The sequence below is a fragment of the Daldinia caldariorum genome, assembly GCF_022478825.1.
Source record: "Daldinia caldariorum strain CBS 122874 unplaced genomic scaffold F4812scaffold_9, whole genome shotgun sequence".
Lineage (NCBI taxonomy): Eukaryota > Fungi > Ascomycota > Sordariomycetes > Xylariales > Hypoxylaceae > Daldinia > Daldinia caldariorum.
The window spans coordinates 335,454-355,779 of NW_025953045.1; the positions used below are offsets into that span (position 1 = coordinate 335,454).

Here is a 20,326-nt window from a genome sequence, read left to right on the forward strand (position 1 = left end):
ACCTCTATCGGATCGAGATTCATCCGTACCAAAGTCGGCGTATCTAGATGGAATGCAACTTCGATTAGTGTAGCAAATGTCGAAATCTGATTCTTTTCTTCTTCTTCTCCTTCTGCGTGTCGTGATACTACCATTCGTTCTATATCTCGTATCTGGCGTTTTACGTACTTGGTTGACTTTTAACGGAAAATAACGGAAAGTAAACATGCTCAGAGGAAGATTCGCCGATAGAAGAAACTCGGCTGCTTCTTTTAATTCGTAAGTTACAAATCACTATAGGTACCTAGTTATTTGTCCATGTTAGGGAGTAAATATGTTCAGCTAACCATCCTGCTCGTCTAGACTTGCCGGTCCAGCTATCGTTAAGATACTTGTTGGTTCAGATGGCCAGGAATTCCTAATTCCGAGAAAACTCCTGGCATCATGCAACTACTTTCGCCGGCGGATAGACAATGCTCGCGTTGAATTCGAAAAGGGTCAGGCTCACATCATCGTGGTCGTGGAGGATCAGGAGCCGCCCATGTTCGAATTATTCGTATACTGGCTGAACGAACGCAAGAACTTCGATAAGTTCATCGACGCCGCTGAGGCCGACCACTCCTGTCTGGAACTCCATAACAACCTAGTCCAGTTACACTTATTCGCCGCGCAGATAGATATCCCTGCTTTGCAAGACTGTGCTATGGACGCCATACAAGATGTCTACCTCCGGCAAAATTGGGATATCAGTACGAAACTTATTGACTTCGTCTACACCTCGTGCGATCCGCAAGAGAGCTGTCGACTACGAAAATGGATTGTGGCCATGACAGCTTGGACACTCGGGGGCGTAGTTACGACCGCAATGTCGAATAGCATCCAACGCCTCTTCGAACAATGTCCAGACTTCTGGGCCGAATACAACAACCACACGCGCAAAATGGCTCGGACAGGGCTTGAGGGCCAATTCAAGAATCCCCAATTAAGACTTCCTTCCAACAACCTCCGCGGAGAAGAGCGTCAGTTCGGTTTCCGTCAATGCTCTTTTCACACTCACCGATCGACCGTCGGGCAAGGAAAATGTCCTCACGCCGCCCCCCTCTCGCCCGTTATTCCTTCACCATACACAGACGGCTGCGTCGAGTCAGATTCGGACCGAGGCGAATCCAGGTTCGGGTCACGAATGGTTTCGCCCAGTAGCGACATGATCCCCGAATCCGATTTTGAAACCTCATGAAACATTGTGGTTAAGACGCCACTCGACTGCGGCTTCAACTAAGCCTTTGTATTTTTACCAGCAACTGTATTTTTTTTACACACCCGAGGGGAACAACTTCCATGTGGAAGTTATTAGTCTAGGCGTCGCGTTCGTGTTCGAGGGGGGGATAGGGGATATAGGAGAGTCGCTATGATAGGATCGGCTGCTTGTTATGTGAGCCAAATTGCTCACCATTTTTTGTACACATACCCAAGGAGCTGAATCCTGACGGGAATTATCAGTATCTAATTTGTAATTATAATGAAATATCCTATCTTGTTATAATAATTTGCTTTTGTGCACCTGGATATTTTGATAGTGCTTGTATTGTTGGTACACAAACTTTCACAATAGCCGCTGTAGAACTTACTGGCGAATGCGGTGTTCTAGTATAAAATAGGTCTGATCGTCGTATTTGTATATATATAGGATGGGTGAGGATGGTTTCTTGAGTTGTAATTTCTAAGGGGAACTTCATTGTGCTTACCTCCTCAGGTGTACCTTAGGTGTGTTGCTATCATGGATGAAACCACTACAAGCTGCTACATAACAACATTAAACCAGAAGCGGCATAGGGAATAGCATCTTGTTGTCACAGGAAGCATTTTTGGATAACTTCATTCAATTTTGGGATGAGCCGAACAAGTGAGATTGGTTGTTTGAGGACACGAATCTGAGTTATTTCTTATTGTTTATCATGAATAAGAATGACGAGAGTGAGGAGGGTTTCCTACCAACTATTCACAAACTACAGATTATTCTCATGGAAGATGTTTTTAAGTTATAAAAGATCGTGTTGATTCTACCTATCAACACTATTTATCCATTGGACTTGTTGCCCTCCACCGAAATAAAACTTGTAACACGTGACTATCGTCACGTCATCAGTACAGTTTTTTCTCAGTCCGAACCAAAGACGCCTAGATCTAATCGTAGCTAATAGCTAGTAGCTAATCATCATCTCATATTGCTTTAGGTTAGCCAAGAGATATGCCATGTCGTAACCGTGGATCCGAACAAGAAGGTACTCTTGCTATCTCATCAATCATTCATCCCTCGTGACACTCGTTAGAAAAAGAAAGAAAAAAGAAAAGTCTGTTGTGTGAAGGGGCTTCCTTCTGCTAGATGAAGCTCGTAGGCTTCTGGTAAAAGTTGGTCTCCAAGCTGTCATTCTCCAAAATATATCAAGTCCATGAAATTGCGGAATTTGTGAGATATTGCCCTCTCATCTGGTACGTATAAGGGAGCGAGGGACTGTGATCTCGCATAAAAAGAAGAAGAAAAAAACATGGCTGGGATAGGCTTTAAATGCTCATAATCCGGATAGCGCAGAATATCATTCAAGTCATAAGGAAATCGTCAGGTCTGGTATAGTCGTATACAAATAAAAATGTGCGTTAAGTTGGCGTTGAAATAGGTTAAGGGCGTAATTGTTGAAATTCATACTGGAGGTGATTGAGAACGTCTGCGGTTTCGCAATTCCCTCAATCGTTGGTCGAGATAAGCCAACCGAGACGCCAAAGACGGTCTAGATGGCGATCGTGCTGGTGAGCGCTCGCGAATTGGCTGCTGTACAGTCGCAAACGGTCGGCGCAAAGCTGTTAAATTTAAATTAATTGGTGCTGATAGTCTATTAGGGAAACTGTAGCTTGAACCTGCGCCAGAGAAGGGGGATCCTAGGCGGCGTGGCTGCATAAATGGATCTTGAGGCGCTGCAGCTGAGACGACAAAAGATCCAGATGTACCGGCATGTAAACCTGACGAATTGGAAGATTCTCCACGAGTCTCTTTTGTAAATATATCATCACTTTGCGAAACTTCTTTCCAGAAAGCAGCTGCTAGGCTTGGTCGCTTCCGCGGTAGGTCGTCAACCTCCTTAACCGACCTCCGTTTCTGGGTCCCTGAGCGTGACCTGGTCAGACGAACAGGAGATTTAAGAACCTTTCGATATCCCAGGGAATTTGACTGCTGTGGCGGTGTTATATCGGCAGGAAAAGACGAGGATGAGCTGGGGCCGTAACTCTTGGCAACGACCGAAGATGGGAGACGGGGAAGCTCCGAAGACGGGAGTGCTTGTCTAAGGACGGGCTCGGCATCCTTGGCAAATTCAGGGAAGGGTTCGCTATCGGAACTCATGAGTTGAGCAAGAGGCGCATCAGGCTTCATGGAATCCGAAGTGCTAACTGCCAAAGAAAAGGCCATGTCACGGGCTGAAAATGCTTCAGATGACTGAGCTGGGGTAGATTTTCGGTTCCAGCGGCGATGAGCGGTCTTGTGAAAGGGTGTAGGACTTCGGGACATGTACCGTCCTGGACTAGCCGTGGCCTTGATCCTACACAGCTCACGTAGATGAGCTCGGGTAGCGGCACAGCTATGGGGCCACTCAATATATGGTTTAGTAGGCTCTGCTGTAGGGGTACTGCTTCCACTTTTCATATCCACGGTTAGGTGCCCTTTAGAACCTTTCCAACTTCTTTTGGCTTCCCGTGCAACGCGCAAGCAAACCCCATTAGGAGGAATATGGCTCCTACCTAGACGTATTGGTGTTACTCGCGGGTCTTGTAGGTACAACATATAAGTCGACCATAGGTGTGAATCCATAGCTTTAGTCCACGGTGCTTTTCGTGACCTCTCTTTGTGCGGTACATTCACATCAGTATCAGACTCAAGCTTAGGAAATTCTAGAGCTTTAAGCTCTGGGGTCATATAATTGCCATCCTCGGAGGCATGAGAGAATTGGCTGAATAGTGAAGCGCTGGTCTGAGTTGAAAATGCCGTTGACGGCCTACTAGACTCGTACTCAGGACTTGACTCGACATCCGAGTAGCTCCACTCGGACCCAACAGACCAGTCGGGGAACTTTGTTTCGGAAGGCGGCGCGAACTCTATTGCGGGAGTTTTTGGAGGCGAAAAAGTTGGCGCATGTAAGTGCTCATAGATTTCCATGCTGTCGGGTTCCTCTACCTCGATACTTGGAACCGGCACATCTGCCGCCGCAACAGAAGCCAGAAATTGCTGGGTTGGCGCGTTTAGGTGATTAGACACATGTCGTCTCTTTAGCTTCAATCGGGGCCGTGGCGGGGATGGCAATTTTAACTCGTCCTCGCCAGGGGTAGAAGGTTCGGGCGTCTTCGGGCCCTGGCCTAGACGCCGACTACTGGAATTCAATTGAAGCATCGCGGAATGTGAATGGCGCATGGACGGCTCCTATACTATCCCGCCGCAACAATCCGGAATCAATCAGATAGCTACATTCATGACCGTTCAAAAGATCCACCTCATTAATCACACCGGCAATTAAGACGACGGCGTCTGGAATATCATCGGCGCTAGTCACAATTTGTCGAAGTGCGAAAGCCAAAAAAAGAAGAGGTATGCTTATATCTGCTTTGTCGCAAGATTGGGAGGATTGTCCGGATTATCTCGTTAGAGTCGCGACTAAATTCTTTTTGTTGATTGATTGCAACAGCGCATAGTTAGATAGACTCGACCAGAATGAAATGGAAGGGAATTCGTGGGACGGCGTTCGCAGGATTCACGTTAAGGAAACGAGGTGAAGTTGTAGAGAGGAGTTATGTGATCGGCGCGCGTGCTTCGTGCGTAGGTAGAATAGTGGCTACCACGAGGGGGGACCGGTAGCCACCCTTCCCAGCGGAAAGATTTAGGAAAAAAAGAACGACAAAATAGGTATTGGAATAAAATAGGAGGCCAAGACGTAAGGAGGATGCGAAAGACAGAGTAGTTAAGGTGTAGGTAAACTTGAGAGGAAATAGGTGGATGGCAGGATGGGTAATAGAATCACGTTGCGCTGCAGGTTGTAAATGACAGGGGCCGATTAGGAAAGACTAAGAAAGAGGACCTGGAAAGGACCTGGAAAGGACCTTAACAAAAACTAGGAACTTGTATCTATAGATCGTACATCGTAACTGCGTACTTGATCCTTACACTGGCTTACACTGGCCTAAACTGGCTGGCTAGAGAGGTACTTTACCCAGAATCAGCACGCAGGGTTCGCACCAGTGCCACTCCCGCCTGCTGATTCTGGCAGTTCTAGCGGCATGAAATAGAACGCTAAGCCCTTTGTAGACCCAAGGTTTAGCAGACCCCACTCTACCCACTACTTTCAACACTACTTCAACGAAGTGGAAACTTCAAGCGGTCAGTTGGGGTTTCCTTGCTCTAAACCGATTCACAAACTTGAAAGATTAGGTTTTTTTTTGGCGGGGTTTTTTTTCTAATGTGGTTTTGGGCCTTATTTTCCTGACAAGGTCGTGTGCATTAACTACGTAGCTTTAACGAAATTTATACTAAGTACGATTAAACTATATATACTATACTATTATTAGCCGGCTATAGATAATAAAAATGAAAACGAAGACAAAGAGGTAAAGAGAAAGAAAATAATTTACACGGGGGGATACCTACATATTGGTACGATTGTACTGTAAAACAGGTCGCGGATATTTTAACAAGGTTGTAAAAAATCAGTGGAGAATGAGAAGAAAAAAAAAAGGTTGCAGATGCTGAACCTGGAGAAGAGTAAAAGTGGTACTTGGGATATGTGGCCGAAAACCCAAAAACTGCTACTTACCCTATACCATGTATATTTCCCATACGCAGTAACTTACTTGTTTTGACGCACTTCTGCTTGCGATTTGCGACGACTGGCGCTGCTGCTCATGCACTCCGGACAGTAGCTTTGGCCAGCGGAGGGACACGACAGGAGTGCATATGCAGTGATCGCCAAGTGGGAGGATAAGAGGATACCGATGATAGGCAGAGGGCACAGACGCTGAGCAAAGACCCCCTCTAGGCTCTAGCCGCTTATATGAAGGGGGATGGGGAGTTGGGGTTCCAGTTAGGTCCAGAGAAACGTGCGCGTGCGAATTGGCCATATGCTCACTGTACGCGTTTGGATAAAAGCGCGAAATCTAGTGGACAAGAATGCTTCATGCAACGCGCGAATTCACATTCTCTGCTCTTTTATTCGCTTGACTTGGCTGGTTTCGTTCGTTGGAAAATATGCAGCATCTCGCGCTGGAGCTTCTTACATACATGCGACTGCGAACAACACATATCATATTGCTTAGGCTTTCGAGTGTCCAAAGCTGTGATTGTGAGATCGTGTTAGGCAGGTTTAGTGGCACCTAGCGCATCCCCGGGTGTCTCCCGTCGGTTTTGTGTTTGGTTGTCACTAGCCAATTCGTCGACTCTTGACTTATTAGTCGACTCGAAGTACATGAGATGCAAACACGTAGTAGAATGGGTATCAATATGAGTGGAGTCTAGTCAGGGCGCATAGCAAGCAGTTGATCACTGATTTGTTCTACCTAGGCTTTTCTGTATTGGTACCTGGCTAACCCTGGGAATATAATAAATGGGAGGACATGTTGGGATAGGGTTACATACCTCCTAGTATGTACATTAGGTAGTAGAAAATCTGTGGTACGGGCGAGACCCGACCTTCGAAGTGAGACAACACACAAAATGTGACGGAATGTGACGTGACGCGACCGTTCAATGTCTTGAGGCAAATATCGAGAGAGACCTGTATAATAAGGTAAACTTCTCGGTTTGAAAAGTACCTAAACTACCTCCTACCTAAAGTTATATCACCGGGAATCTTTTCTGTTAACTAAGCGTCTAATACGAAGGTGAATTAACAACGCCAAAGTAAAACGATGTGCACGGAGAATGGATGTATTACCGAATCTTGTCCGGTAAATTATACGAATACAGAAGCTACGCAAAAAAAAAGGTTTATACCTACCTGTAACGATCCTAATATCCTGTTTAGTATAAGCGATGATTGTGATATTGAAATGCTCTTCCATCTCCAGAGGTGCATCTAATCAAAGCAATGCTATACACATATCCTAGAATGTTTTTTTTTTTTTTTAAAAAAAAAAATCATACTCACGATTTCGCTATATATGATTGATCATTATGTCGTTCTCTTCTCGTGGAGACCTTTAGAAGTATAGCCACTTTCAACTCCATTTACTATCGGACCACTTGACTGGCGAATCGGAACGTCCCATTCGGGAGAACACAACGCGAAACTAACGCGAATTTACGCGTAACCTGCTTGCCAGTACGGAATATTCCATAGGAAACATTCGATGGGCTTTTGAACGCCTTACCTTATAACTTCTTACTATGTCCTTGTATTTAGATGTGATAAAATAAAGCAAGCAGAATTTTTAACGCACGGAATCCTAGTTATCTATTCAGAGATAAAAAGTAACATCTCTATAAGGTGAACTTGTTAAATGGCTACCTAGGTTAGGTAGTTAGCCGATAGTTTTTAGGTCTTACCGTGTGCACTTTCGCAAGCCTCCAAGGTAGTTCTGGAAGGGAGTGTGCTATTGATAGGCTGATGTGGCACGGCGTAACGCCTCTTGGTCTAGTGGCCGTATGTTCGATTTGAATTGAACTATAGAAATACTAAGGTTGTAAGCCAACTTAAAGATTTTAACTTTTATCCTCATCGACTTGGCATAAGACTGCTTGCTAGATATAAGAGTTAAGAAACTTGAGGTCACGGGAAAGCGACCTTATGCCGCCAGCCAGGAGGATAAAGAAGTTTCTCATGGCTCTTCTAAACCAGTATTAATTGATATAGTTATACCTAGCATGAAAGCATCATCATGTTACAAGGTGTAATTCACAAGGGAAAAGACCTTCGAAACGTTGTAAGACACAGTGCGCTGATATACGAAATGTCTAATTTAAGAGCAACTGTATAAGGTACCTGCGATCTACGGAGAATTATGTACAGATATTGGATGTATGCTCATTCGTATCAGGTAAGAGGTATCGTATTAACCAACGCTGGAGTGCAGGTGCTTGGTACCCTACCCCACTCTTAGGTACCTAGTCTTTTCATTCGGTACGAAGGTTTGGGCCAAAAGACCTTTCACAATAGGTACCTACCTAAGGTACCTGATACGGATTACATTATGTTAGGTTAGGTTAGGTAAGCATTCATATCCCACGTGCCATGAACGGTGCCGATCTGTCTGACAACTAGTAAAAAAAGGTGGGTTACTCCGGGTGCTCTGAATGATGTCGACTAAAAAAAGCAAGGTGGAACCTCAGTTTGCTTCACATCGGGTATCTATTTCATGACTGACTAACACCACCACCACCATTATCGACTCTCCTCAGATCTCATCTCATGCAGTTACATTCAATATGTCGTCAACTACTGATATCATCACACTTGAGAACTTTGCATCTACGATGCCACCATGGGACCCCAACCTCTCCAACCACCTCTACGCCCTAGTCGACATGGGAAGGTTTGTCATATCATCACCTTGTCTACCATGAGATTACTATTTCCTTCCATTTTACTTCTTAATAACTTTGTGGTAGCAATGGTATTCGGTTCTCCATCTCAGATTTATCGCCCCCGCAAAGTCGTTTTCTCAGATGTATATATCGCGAGCGCGCTGCTATCTCTTTATTTGATGCCCTTCATAAGTCGGCTTCAAGCGGTCCTTTGACATTTTCTTCAGATGTTATCGCACAGGTGTCCATGACACTAGCTCGGTTCAAGTCTATCGCTAATGACTACCGGGTACCGATGGAACATATTTCTGTATTCGCTACAGAAGCTATGCGGAAGGCTGAAAATGCAGCTGAGATGCTGGACGCTGTTTTAGAGAGTTCAGGACTTAGTGTTTACGTGCTAGCGCCAGAAGTCGAAACTCTGTTCGGCTCTATGGGTGCGAGAAGCGGCTTTGACACAGTGGATGGGCTGTTTCTTGATTTAGGGGGCGGTTCGGTGCAGATGACTTACTTAAACTCTTCTCTCGATGACTACGAAATTGTAGCTGCGAAAACGGGAAAGAGTCTGCCCTTTGGAGCTGCCAAGCTGATGAAGGTCCTGGAGAGCGATGAGGGAGAGGCCCAAGTCGCTGCGGTGAATAGTCTGCAAGCGGGCATGCGAGATGCCTTCGCCCAGCTCCAACAGCAGTTCCCGCCGTTAAGGGAGACGCAGATCAACCAAGGTAGTAGTGGTGTCGACGTCTTCCTTTGTGGCGGTGGATTTAGGGGCTATGGTAGCCTTTTGATGCATATAGACCCCATTCAGCCGTATCCGATCCCCACGGTTGGAGCATATACTGTCAAGGGCTCATTCTTTAGCCAGACTGAACATATGCGCAAGGTTAATGCTGAATATGAGGCCAAAATCCACGGCATGTCAAAACGGCGGCGTCAGCAGTTCCCGGCAATCGCCACGGTTGTGGAGGCACTCGTTGCTGCCGTTCCTCGAATCCATACGGTAACATTTTGCAGTGGCGGTAATCGAGAGGGTGCTTTGTTTATGAAGCTCACTAAGCCCGTGAGAGAGGAGAACCCCTTGCCACTTCTCCATCAAGGTAATAGCACGAATTTAGAATCGGTCATTCATACTCTGCAATCGTCATTACCGGACAATCTCGATTCCTCTCATATCCCGACAATATTCACTTTAGGACTTGGTCCGCTCTTCGCCAGCAGTATTTGGGCTCGCATTGGAGAATCAAACGATGCCAATGCCGCATTTGAGTTGCACCAGGCTGTAAACCGCGACCCCAGTGCGCCTGGTCTCAGTCATTTAGCAAGAGCTGTCTTGGGTCTAACTCTTTGTTACAGATGGGGAGCTAGCCTCGGTCCCTTTCACAAAATGCTACAAGTCAACCTTCAAAGACTTGTCAACCAATCGAATCCCGAGGCTAACTTCTGGGCGGAGTATCTCGGCGCAATTGCCAGACTGCTTGCTATGCTTTGCCCGGTAAGCCCAGATTCTGCGGATAAACTCATAAAGGTCGTCAAGTGAGTAACTTCCATGTAACGCCGACTTATTCGCATATTAATAAGTGTTTAGATTTAACTCAACGATGAAAACGACAAAGAAGAAAACCATAGTTCAGCTAACAGTTTCGTTATCTCCCGCTACTTGCCAAGCTCTAGATACGGAAGAGCTGGTTAGCATTTTCAAGAGTGTTGGGAAGACGGCAGACACGGTAGACGCGACCAAAATGAAAGTCGAGCTCACGATTCAGAGAGGAGCTTGAACTCTTGGCTATTTTGTCTGAAATTATGATACCGATGCTTTGGGCACAATAAGTGTACTTGCTCTAACTAAAGCTATTGCTATAGCTGTCTAAGAGTGTCGTACACCACCTTTGAGACATGGTGAAAATATGGACACCTATATAAACACAAGCAAAACGACAACCCTCGCAGATTTTACTAGGGAAGGTCATAGCTCCCGCGACGCTGATACCGGCAGCGAGTGTCGTCGAACAAGTAATATGCCTTTTTGAAATATCCCCCCCACTCTCATCACGAGGCATAATGCAAGCTCAAATGCGGTAGATGGGTATCAGCCTGTCGCTAAACTCCTTCGCTAAACCATCGATCACCCAACAGGCCCAAAAAATGAACTCATACCGAAAACTCTGTTTACAAACCGATCCCAACCAGGTTTAAAAAGACATAACAAGAAACGGAATTACCTAGATACCTTGTGCAACTATGTCACATCTATCGCCTGGCTCGCTTAGGCGCTCGGCCTCCAGCTCTTGTGCCACCTCTTTGTGCGCCTATTAACAGGACACAGAACAGACGTTCCAGTGCGGAAGAGTGTGGATAAGTAGTACAGTCTTGGAGGGTCTGGTCTAAAGTAAATGGTCAGCCCATTAAGCACTTCAATTTCCGAGGACCCTCGTGGCAACATACAGAATTCGTCTCTGCGGATTTCCACTCTTCTGAAATCAGCATTTAATTGCCTCTTTGCTGTGCTCAGCATCACGTTTCCGTCCTCAGTCATTGGTTCTGGTTTCTTTTTGCCGAAACAGATTTCGCACATCACGACTAAGTTGCTGAAGACGCTCGTGGTAATCTTTTGGATCTGTGACGAATCCCCGCAAATGTCTATTGAACAATGTAAGCCGGGTTCATATGTTCAAAATTGGTGTGGCCTCATTACCTTCTGATTGGTTGAGTGCATATATGTCCCGATACATCAGAATGAATTCCATCATGCAGGCCCATAGCGGTAATCGCTCGTGTGGTTTCAAGGCCGCGTCCAAAGTCTTCCAGAACTGTGCCAAGATATCGGATTCAAGTGTCTTCAACCTGAAAACTACAATCCGCTTCAAGTCTTGACATATCTGCTTCGGGAGCTCCTCCAGGTCGGATCCTGGATATTTCTGGCAGAAAAATTTCTTTTGCCGCCATATTTTATACATGCATCTCATGTCGTAGACTTTGCGAACGAGAAGATACTGAGGACACGTTAGTAGGCATACGACGCGAGATTCAGTGATGTCGGACTAACATATGGGAGGAACGAGTTCTCAGCCTGGGCATATCTGCTAACTAGAATGTCTAGAGATGATTGGAAGTCAGAGCCCTCGCCTGTGAGCATCTGCCAAGAAGCCCATTTAGTAAGCACCACATCTTCAGGTGCTCCATGGGGGTTCAAGACGTATTGGGGAATTGCCTGTCCTGGGTTGGATTGCCACCTCTGCCATGTCTGAACGTTATTATGTTCGCTCTCGTCGCGTGAGACTGAGATTGCTAAGGGTTGTTGAGTTGTAAGGCACGGCTCGAAGTATACGTTCCAGCGCAAAGTGGTACCCCTTTGCGACGCGGCATGGGGGTTTGCTTTCGCTTCTGCTACGGTCAGCTTTTTTATTCCAAACCAGGCTTGAACGGCAATGACAATGAGATTGACATACTCCAGATTACATTAAAGACGAGGTCACTGCTAGCAGAAAGACGGCGGAAACACATGTGTTCGGCCAGTTCGCCGTCGTCATCGTTGCAGTACTTGGAGGCGTCATTTTTGCAACGCGAACAAGGAATCTGCTGGTCACACTTCTAGTTGATTAGGAAGGGAGCCGAGATACGACTGTGGCTACTCACTGGGACCTTTCGTGTCTTACACCGGAAACAGGCGCCAATTTTGCGCATCTGGGCAACCTTATCTGGGTTGTCTAGGGGGCGATGTCGCTTGCCACGGCTAAGTGGCAATTCATTCGAAGAAGAGCTGTGGTATGACGACGGTGCAGTTCCGTTGGATGAGGCCGGGGAATGCGGGCTGCTGCTACCGCTGAGTCCCTGGATTTCGGCCCCACTCGTACCTAGCGTGCCGTCGATATCCATGTGCCATGGGTAGGGTTCCACACCGTTGGGTCTGATCTCACGAGCCGGCACAGTGAAGCGATCATCATGTTGTTTAATCTGCTCAACGGCTTCCTTGAAGTGGAAAGAGTCCTCGGTGGACCTAGGGGAAGATGCACCGTCTTCCTCCGAGGGACCGGATGTTAGCCCCGGGATGGAAGAGGCGTCAGAGCGGCTCCGCGAGTCGGCATCGGCGGCTGGGGATCCTTCATAGAAACGTTTATAATCAAAGTACTGGTCGAATTCATCCGGTGGGGCAGGGACCTTGGGTTGTTTCCTCCTGGGGAGCCCGCCAATAAAGTCAGGGATCTCCGAGGTGATCTGGGATAGGTCACTGTTGCTCATGTTGGCAGTTGCGTGGCTCGTGTAAGTCGCCTGTATATGTAGGTACGTCTCTTTGTCAGACCGTGCACGAGACAAATCAGCACACGCCAGCGGGTCGCTTCGGTACCTGAAGTGGGGGAAAACGACGATAAGTGATGTTGAGGACCAAAGGGGCACGAGTGATGAACTGTCATGAATTGCTGCTAAGACATCGTCTCATGTCGAGGCCTTGACGACCCCAAGTCCGCATCTGCGAGTACCTCTGAGAGTGCGCATTATGGCCGTCAACTCTCATTGGCTACACCCCAGGGCCGGGCCACCACAGGACCACCCCATTGACCTATAGATACCCCGGTCTGTACCGAACTGGAAGTCTTACGGCTTGCGGAAGATTGTGTCGCACCCAAGGCGCTGGGTCCTGAAATCATGTGACAGCATGCAGCCCATGACGGAATTTCTTCTGGGCTGAAGCACCAATTTAGACGTTTATTATTGGGGGCCAGCCAATTACCTCCAAGTTCTGTAGAGTTGAGAAATTGCAACTCCAAAATAAATATGGGGGTTGATATAGTCTGACTAGAGATAATTGTATGCGTCTTAGACTAAAAAGACGCAAATAATAAACTATGAAGAAGAAAAAAACAGACACCAAAAATCCCAGCATAGCTTCTTTCGACAAAGTCATAAACAAGTACGGAAATTTACTAGGGTCAAATCGGGGACCGTGCAGGCCTTGCTAGGTAACCCAGTCGTTCTGCACAATTCGCATACCTACCTACTTCCTACTTGTTACTTTTGGAGTATTCTGTCACACGTACCAAGCATACCTAACTAGGTGTGTATCTATTAGAGGGCTTAAGAGGTACAATACTCTGTAGGTCCATAATGGTATGCATGTACTTGACGTAGTAGCGGGTATTAAATAGGTAGTGTATTGCCAGACCGTTTTCCGTACCAGCATCCGGCTTACCCCTGATCCATGATCCATGATCCTTCCCATCCAGATTTCCAGACTCCAGTCTCTCACCGAACCTAAGCAAATGGTTGCATAATCACATCGACTTCCAACTTCCGAGGGAGGGCCCCCCACATGCACGTTCGATGGATCGATGGAGTGGACCGGTCAGAGGTCTGGTATATAAGGTCTGAGGGTCCGGCTTTCCGTCCTGTCGATTTCTCGACCGTTTCCCCATCCTCCTCGTCTTCCTCCCCGTCTTCCTCCCCAGATGTGCAGACATTTCCGAGTGGAAATGGGACTGGGAAGCGGACTAGCCCTGTAGAACTGTGAGTACTAGTCTAGTCGGCGCCGACGAGCTCTGAAAGCTAGATATCGTGAGTAAGGAAGTGGTAAGTGAAAGTCTACGGCGACCGATGCGCACCATCTTGGACGGATGGTATGAGCAACTAGCTAAGTATCCAATTCTCATTACCTGAAGGCATCGTCTTCAGAGCTACGTTTTCCTGCTTGTTCGCTGTTTGCTTGGGAGGGCTGGTTATTTTTCAGAGGCCACTATCCTATGCGATGGCCAGCTCTTTGGAGTGCATTTTTCTATGCTTGAGCTACGTTGAAGGTGGTCTTGTTTTGGCGCAGAAGACCTGGAATAGCTACCGGAAACGCATCCATTCCACGGGTTTTCTGATGCACCCTGTACCACGGAAATCCTGCATGGATATAAATTGCCCCCCGATCTTACCTGAGGTAAGTGTTTCTGCCATATCTGAGCTAAACCTCACTGAAAATCAATTATAGAAGTAGTCCGATGTACTCTAAGGACGAGAGGATCAGAGACCACCCAACTTCAAGTACAGAGAGGCCTAGAGACCCAGGCTATGCGCTTATTGTTGCTCAATCCTGCAATTATCCGATGGTAGGAAATGGACTTGTCAGGATAGATCCCGGGCTTCATCCGGCTTTGAGAGCCTCGCTACTTCTACTAGTAAACAGGACATGGCCATCCGAAGGCCGAGCTTATTCGGGGAGCTTCTACTACCTAATGTTGCTGGTAACACGAGATTACGTGCCAAGAAGAGGTTGGCATTCTTGCTGTTATGACAACTTAACCAAGATTTACGTGTCAAAGGTGTACCAAGGGAACAAACATCAGCAAACGCGAGCTTTGAAAGCGAATGGTTTATTGACAAGTCAGATATCAAATCAGTTAAGCACCTAGGCTAGGTTAGGTACCTGGTATGGGGTTTGTAATGTGATTCGATTAAGACTTTGAGGTCTAACCTAGTAAACTTTGCTAACCTACGGGTTGAGTTAGTTTAACAAGAGGAAGAAGAAATGATTGATACAAGGTATAAGAGTAAATAATAGGTAACAGTTAGAGTACCTACATAAATGTAGGAGAAGTTGTGGCTAGTAAGACGCTCCGCACAAGGGCAATAAAAACCCGGTTCCCGAGCCACGTTTGACCCGACAGATTTTGTGGCTCGCACAGCAAGTCTACATACATGTATTAGTGTTTCCGTCTTCCAGTGCAAGATACAATTAGGTACCTGCACTTAAAGCAACCACGGTAAAGAAGCGGTTAAAAGAAAAAACGACCAACTTTCGGTTCGAGTTCTTGTTGTTTGTTGACAATTGTAGTCGGCCATCTTGTAAACTTATCTAGCCTCATTCCTTCTTTATATTTGAACCCTTTTTTCTTTCTTTCATTATTATCCCGTATGTTATTACCAAGAGCTAGGCAGCATTTTTTTTCGCTTGAAAAAAGATTGCTCACTTATCCTTATCCTTATCCACCCATACCGCACACATTGCACACACTGCACAAGCTGCACAAACGGCCACTACCTGGAGGGCTAGTAATACAACGAAATTATCAGACCAATCACGTCATCCCTTCGACCAAGCTGGCGGCCCACTGCAGCAACACGTCTTCTTCTTCGACCCCTCCCCCTCCTTTTTCTTCTTCTACCACCTCTGACCACTTACCCCTAACCAAATTTAATTCTAACTTTCGCCAACTAAATCCACATCAACAACAATCTTCTCCTATTTCTTCAACTTCCCAAGACCCAACCTCCAACATTGCGTCTCGTCGTACTACCCAACTTGCCCAACACCTGAAGGGCTCTTCTTCATCTACCGTCGACCAGAACTCGGATAATCCAGCATCTACTTCTACAATGGCCTCGTCTTATGGCGTCCGCAAGGTCGCTGCTCCCAACACCTTGGAGCACCGAGTTTACATCGAGAAGGATGGCGTCCCCGTATCCCCCTTCCATGATATTCCCCTCTTTGCCAACCCGGAGCAGACCGTCTTGAACATGGTCGTTGAGATCCCCCGATGGACCAATGCCAAACTTGAGGTATGCATGCACCCTGTTAGAGGGAGGGTGTTAGCTCTGGCGTGTTTTATCTAGCTTGTTTTGCTAACTAGCATCTTTTACCTCTATTAGATCTCCAAGGACGAGCTCCTGAACCCGATCAAGCAGGATATCAAGAAGGGCAAGCTACGATACGTCCGAAACTGCTTCCCTCACAAAGGATATCTCTGGAACTACGGTGCTTTCCCTCAGGTAATACATTCCACGGTACTCCCGTGTATCTTACGCGCGTTTGCTTTGACACAGTTACTTACTAACGCGGTGCGTATCTTGTTTATATAGACTTGGGAAGACCCCAACTCGATTCACCCCGAGACTAAGGCTAAGGGTGACAATGACCCACTCGACGTCTGCGAGATCGGCGAGCTGGTTGGCTACACCGGTCAGGTTAAGCAGGTCAAGGTCCTTGGCGTCATGGCTCTGCTCGACGAGGAAGAGACCGACTGGAAGGTCATCGTTGTCGACGTGAACGACCCCTTGGCCTCCAAGCTGAACGACGTTGAGGACGTCGAGCGACATCTCCCTGGCCTTCTCCGTGCCACCAACGAGTGGTTCCGTATCTACAAGATTCCCGATGGAAAGCCCGAGAACCAGTTCGCCTTCACCGGTGAATGCAAGAACAAGGCGTAAGTGTTACCCCTATTTTTCATACCATAGTCACTGCTAACATAGTATATAGCTACGCCATGGATGTCATCCGCGAATGCGCCGAGGCTTGGGAACGATTGATTACTGGCAAGACTCAGCCCGGTGGTATCTCTACGACCAACCTGACCGTCTCTCACTCGCCGAGCCGTGTTAGCCCCGAGCAGCTGCCCCCCCTACCGCCCAACGAGAACGTCCCCCCTGAGAAGATCGACAGCTCGATCGACAAGTGGTTCTTCATCAGCGGTGCTGCCGCGTAAGCTGGATATTCTTGGGTCCGGTAGAGAAAAGTTTGGCGCGTTAGTAGGCCTTAAGTCTTAAAAAAGATAAAAGAAAAGAGCTTTATTTGGTGGCATATCTGTGTGACATGCTCCGACAGCATGCGTTGGCTTAGGATGAATAAATAGTTACTCGTAAAACGGGTATCAATTCGACCCAATCTATTTTTCCCGTCCGCCACCCTGACCTGTTCGACATTCGATGGGTGATAAACGTGATGTTATATCCCCTTGGGATTTTGGTGATATGTTCATACAACCACTAATTAGGACTTGAAGTGCCTGTGCCAATAATCGGAGCAAAACGCCGGCCAATGCTTTAGGTTAGGTTAGGTAGGTTCATGTTAGGTACCAGGTAGGTATTTATAAGTCGAGGGATAAGTTCCTTAGGTAGGTATGAATAAATTTGATGCATCAACCATCTGTCAAGTCTGCCTGCTTCTGTAAGGCTCGTGAATGTCTATCCACTTCCTCGACAATACCCTTGATCCCCAAATGCTCGCCGTCCAAGGTCATCTCTTTCCCATCCTCTTTAAACAAGGTGATTAGTTAGCACGCAAACCTGGATAACGAGCTCACAATGCTGCTGTCAAGACTATAAGACTATAAGACTATACGTACTGAATTTGACTTGTAAGAGAGCCGGTGCGGTGGAGTCCCGCGGCAAGAGAGTGGTATTTATCTGCATGCCGTTCTGGCGCGCGTTGGGAGGGAGGGCGCTGAGGAATAATCTGGTGGCCCGCGAGCGCATGGAGAAAGGGTTGAACTTGGTGTTCACCTCGGTGATGAATCTTGTGATCATTGTGGTGGCTATCTGTATATATTTTTATACTTGGATATTATTTGGCTTGTCCGTCCGAATGCTTACCATGTAACAAATCGACGTTTCAAACAAAAGCAAGGATAAAAGCTTCCGAAGATTTTCTGGAGAGCCAGCAATTCAGAGGTGAGGTGTGGCTGATGCTATGGCACTTGCACTAGCCACACCAAAGCTACACAATGCACAATGTACAATGTACATAACATAAAAGCTTCCAATTCAACGGAACCTGCAACGTCACTGTTAACAAGTATAAGTACCTAAAGTAATAAGTACGGTACTTGAATCTTTTTTGAACCTGCAGGTCTCAAAAATTTCAACAACTTCAACCCCTTATGAACAATAACAAAGACAAATCACAACATGTCTCCCGAAGCTCTAGAGAAGCGATTCTCCGATTTACAAGACCGGCTTGCGCTCCTGCAAGATGCGACTAACCAGCTCAAGGTCCTGATCGACCGCCTGGCCAACTTTAAGTTCCAGCCCGGCTCCGTGCCCCTCGGCGCGAGCGACGACGACAACAACAACGTCAGCTCCGAACTCAGCTCCGAAATCAACCAGATACTACGCGAACAGGAGGAGGAACTTGAGTTATTGCACGAGGAAATAATAGATATCCGCCCGGGGAAGTCAGGGGGTGGATTACAACATGACAAGGACAGGTTGAAGGATGGCGCGACTCGTTTAGAGGAGGAACTGCAGAAGTACGTAGGAAGGGTTTTATGCATCAATTAAAGTTACAAAGATATTAAATTTAATCTAACCCCCTTCACAGCTGTCGAAGGGCCTTTAGGAGAGCCCAGATCTCGGCGAAGCGCAACCTACAACTAGCCCAGCGCCAAGAGCGCGAGCTTCTCTACGCCTCCTTTTCCAGCACCCCGTCCGGCGCCTCGTCTCCCTTACCTGCCGAGGCCGATACCCTACCACCACTAGCACCATCCAACCGAAGGAAACCGCGCGCTCGCGCCGAGATGACCAAGGAGGAGCAGATGCTCAGCGCGAGCAGCGACGTGACGGAGTCCATGCGCCGGACGCACGACCTCATGGCCGCCGAGCTGTCCAAGAGCGACTTCGCGCACAACGCCCTCAAGGAGTCGACGGCCGCGCTGTCGCAGCTGTCGGAGAACTACTCGAGCCTCGACACCATGCTGTCCAATTCGAGGGCGCTCCTCGGCACGCTGCTCAAGAGCCAGAAGACCGACACTTGGTATCTGCAGTCGGCCTTTTACATGTTGGTGGTTACCATTGGGTGGTTGATATTCAGACGTCTGCTTTGGGGTCCGGCCTGGTGGCTCGTCTGGCTTCCCCTGAAGCTCATCTTCAAGAGCGCGGCGGGCGTGTCTAATGCCGTCAGCTGGCACGGTGCACAAGTATCAAGTCCGGACCTCGACCCGTCATCAGCAGCTACACAGTCCAGGTCGACGCAGGTACACATGAATAACGAAGGGATCCCAACGGCGCAAGTCAGTTATCAATCAGAGGTGTCACGTGAGAGCTCGGAAGCTGTGATGGGAGAAGTTGATAGGATCATCAGTAACGGAACGGAGGATGACACCCAGACAGACAAAAATGTGGAGGAAGGGGAGGAGAAACAGGAGAAGGAGCAGGGACAGGAGCAGGAGCAGGAGCAGGAGCAGGAGCAGGAGCAGGAGCAGGAGCAGGAGCAGGAGCAGAAGGAGGAAACCGTATTAAGGGAGCGCAACGACGAGGAACCCCCTAATCCAAAGAAGCGCATGATGGAAGTAGATATAGAAAAAGGCACTAGCGCAAGCGCACCGCTCGATAGAAGCGATGAAAGACCCAAGGATGAGCTGTAAGATTTGTAGGTTTAGGAAAACAAAAAGAAATGAAAAACCAACAACAACATGGTATAACCCGCCACTTGCAACGATTCTTTATCGCCCGCCCTGGTGCACACATATATATCATTCCGTCTGTTTCGACAGGTATTAATCCGCGACTTTCCCGTCAAGTCCCTTTCAGGGCAGGGAAACTCTCCTATAAAGTGTTGAGCCTAGACGCATTTCCTTTGTCATCCCGGACCGGGGGGTTGGAGGGGTCACGCCCGGCCCCGGTTTGTCCTTGGTTTTAAACGACTTGGGCGGGATTGTAACGAGAAACAATGACCCAAAAAAAAGGAGGGGGGGAGGGAGGAAGGGGTTGAGAATCAAGTCAGATAATAAATAGAGAGAGAAGCCACGTAGTGTCCCTCCCATATACATAAGTAGCTAAAAGGACAAAAAGGACATGAGATCAGATCGGATCAGATGATCTCCTTTCTATTCCATACTTCTGACTCTGAGGCATCAAGTGATTACAGCTTGCTTAAGCTCCATTATTTGCGGAGGGTTTTCATTATTGCATTCTATTTAACCCCTAAATTCTCCCTCCCTCTCTCATTCTCCAGACTCCCAAATAAACATACACTACCACATACACGATGTCCCTGCTTGAGAATAAATGATGCGGCTCCGTCTGTCTGACGTAATTTCACTTGACTTG

General features: G+C 47.3%; 7 protein-coding genes across 7 annotated transcripts; 4 read left to right on the forward strand and 3 right to left on the reverse strand.

Moving 5' to 3' along the window:
- The first annotated feature begins 63 nt into the window (after positions 1-63).
- F4812DRAFT_395729 (uncharacterized protein) lies at positions 64-1,362 on the forward strand. The gene is made up of 2 exons (XM_047932165.1): positions 64-258; positions 343-1,362. The coding sequence occupies exons 1-2, from the start codon at positions 206-208 to the stop codon at positions 1,214-1,216; spliced, it is 927 nt and encodes a 308-aa protein (XP_047789729.1). The 5' UTR covers positions 64-205; the 3' UTR covers positions 1,217-1,362.
- A 1,315-nt stretch (positions 1,363-2,677) lies between these two features.
- F4812DRAFT_451257 (uncharacterized protein) lies at positions 2,678-4,414 on the reverse strand (the record flags this gene model as incomplete). Its single annotated transcript, XM_047936183.1, has 1 exon — positions 2,678-4,414. The coding sequence occupies one exon, from the start codon at positions 4,412-4,414 to the stop codon at positions 2,678-2,680; it is 1,737 nt and encodes a 578-aa protein (XP_047789730.1).
- A 4,020-nt stretch (positions 4,415-8,434) lies between these two features.
- On the forward strand, positions 8,435-10,305 carry F4812DRAFT_459523 (Ppx/GppA phosphatase family-domain-containing protein; the record flags this gene model as incomplete). The annotated part of the gene is made up of 3 exons (XM_047937559.1): positions 8,435-8,541; positions 8,618-10,063; positions 10,116-10,305. 3 exons carry the CDS (start codon positions 8,435-8,437, stop codon positions 10,303-10,305), a joined length of 1,743 nt encoding a protein of 580 aa, XP_047789731.1.
- A 377-nt stretch (positions 10,306-10,682) lies between these two features.
- On the reverse strand, positions 10,683-12,994 carry F4812DRAFT_395765 (uncharacterized protein). The gene is made up of 6 exons (XM_047932166.1): positions 12,164-12,994; positions 11,977-12,115; positions 11,574-11,911; positions 11,223-11,520; positions 10,973-11,167; positions 10,683-10,911 (listed from the first exon to the last, which is right to left on the reverse strand). Exons 1-6 carry the CDS (start codon positions 12,764-12,766, stop codon positions 10,778-10,780), a joined length of 1,707 nt encoding a protein of 568 aa, XP_047789732.1. The 5' UTR covers positions 12,767-12,994; the 3' UTR covers positions 10,683-10,777.
- A 2,886-nt stretch (positions 12,995-15,880) lies between these two features.
- On the forward strand, positions 15,881-16,986 carry F4812DRAFT_459525 (inorganic pyrophosphatase; the record flags this gene model as incomplete). The annotated part of the gene is made up of 4 exons (XM_047937560.1): positions 15,881-16,063; positions 16,154-16,273; positions 16,364-16,707; positions 16,761-16,986. The coding sequence occupies 4 exons, from the start codon at positions 15,881-15,883 to the stop codon at positions 16,984-16,986; spliced, it is 873 nt and encodes a 290-aa protein (XP_047789733.1).
- A 202-nt stretch (positions 16,987-17,188) lies between these two features.
- Positions 17,189-17,897, reverse strand: F4812DRAFT_429417 (putative ribosomal protein YmL44, mitochondrial). Its single transcript, XM_047934276.1, has 2 exons — positions 17,626-17,897; positions 17,189-17,534 (listed from the first exon to the last, which is right to left on the reverse strand). Exons 1-2 carry the CDS (start codon positions 17,804-17,806, stop codon positions 17,419-17,421), a joined length of 297 nt encoding a protein of 98 aa, XP_047789734.1. The 5' UTR covers positions 17,807-17,897; the 3' UTR covers positions 17,189-17,418.
- Positions 17,898-18,069: 172 nt separating this feature from the next.
- Positions 18,070-19,963, forward strand: F4812DRAFT_395984 (Sec20-domain-containing protein). The gene is made up of 2 exons (XM_047932167.1): positions 18,070-18,528; positions 18,600-19,963. The coding sequence occupies exons 1-2, from the start codon at positions 18,188-18,190 to the stop codon at positions 19,639-19,641; spliced, it is 1,383 nt and encodes a 460-aa protein (XP_047789735.1). The 5' UTR covers positions 18,070-18,187; the 3' UTR covers positions 19,642-19,963.
- The last annotated feature ends 363 nt before the right edge of the window (positions 19,964-20,326 follow it).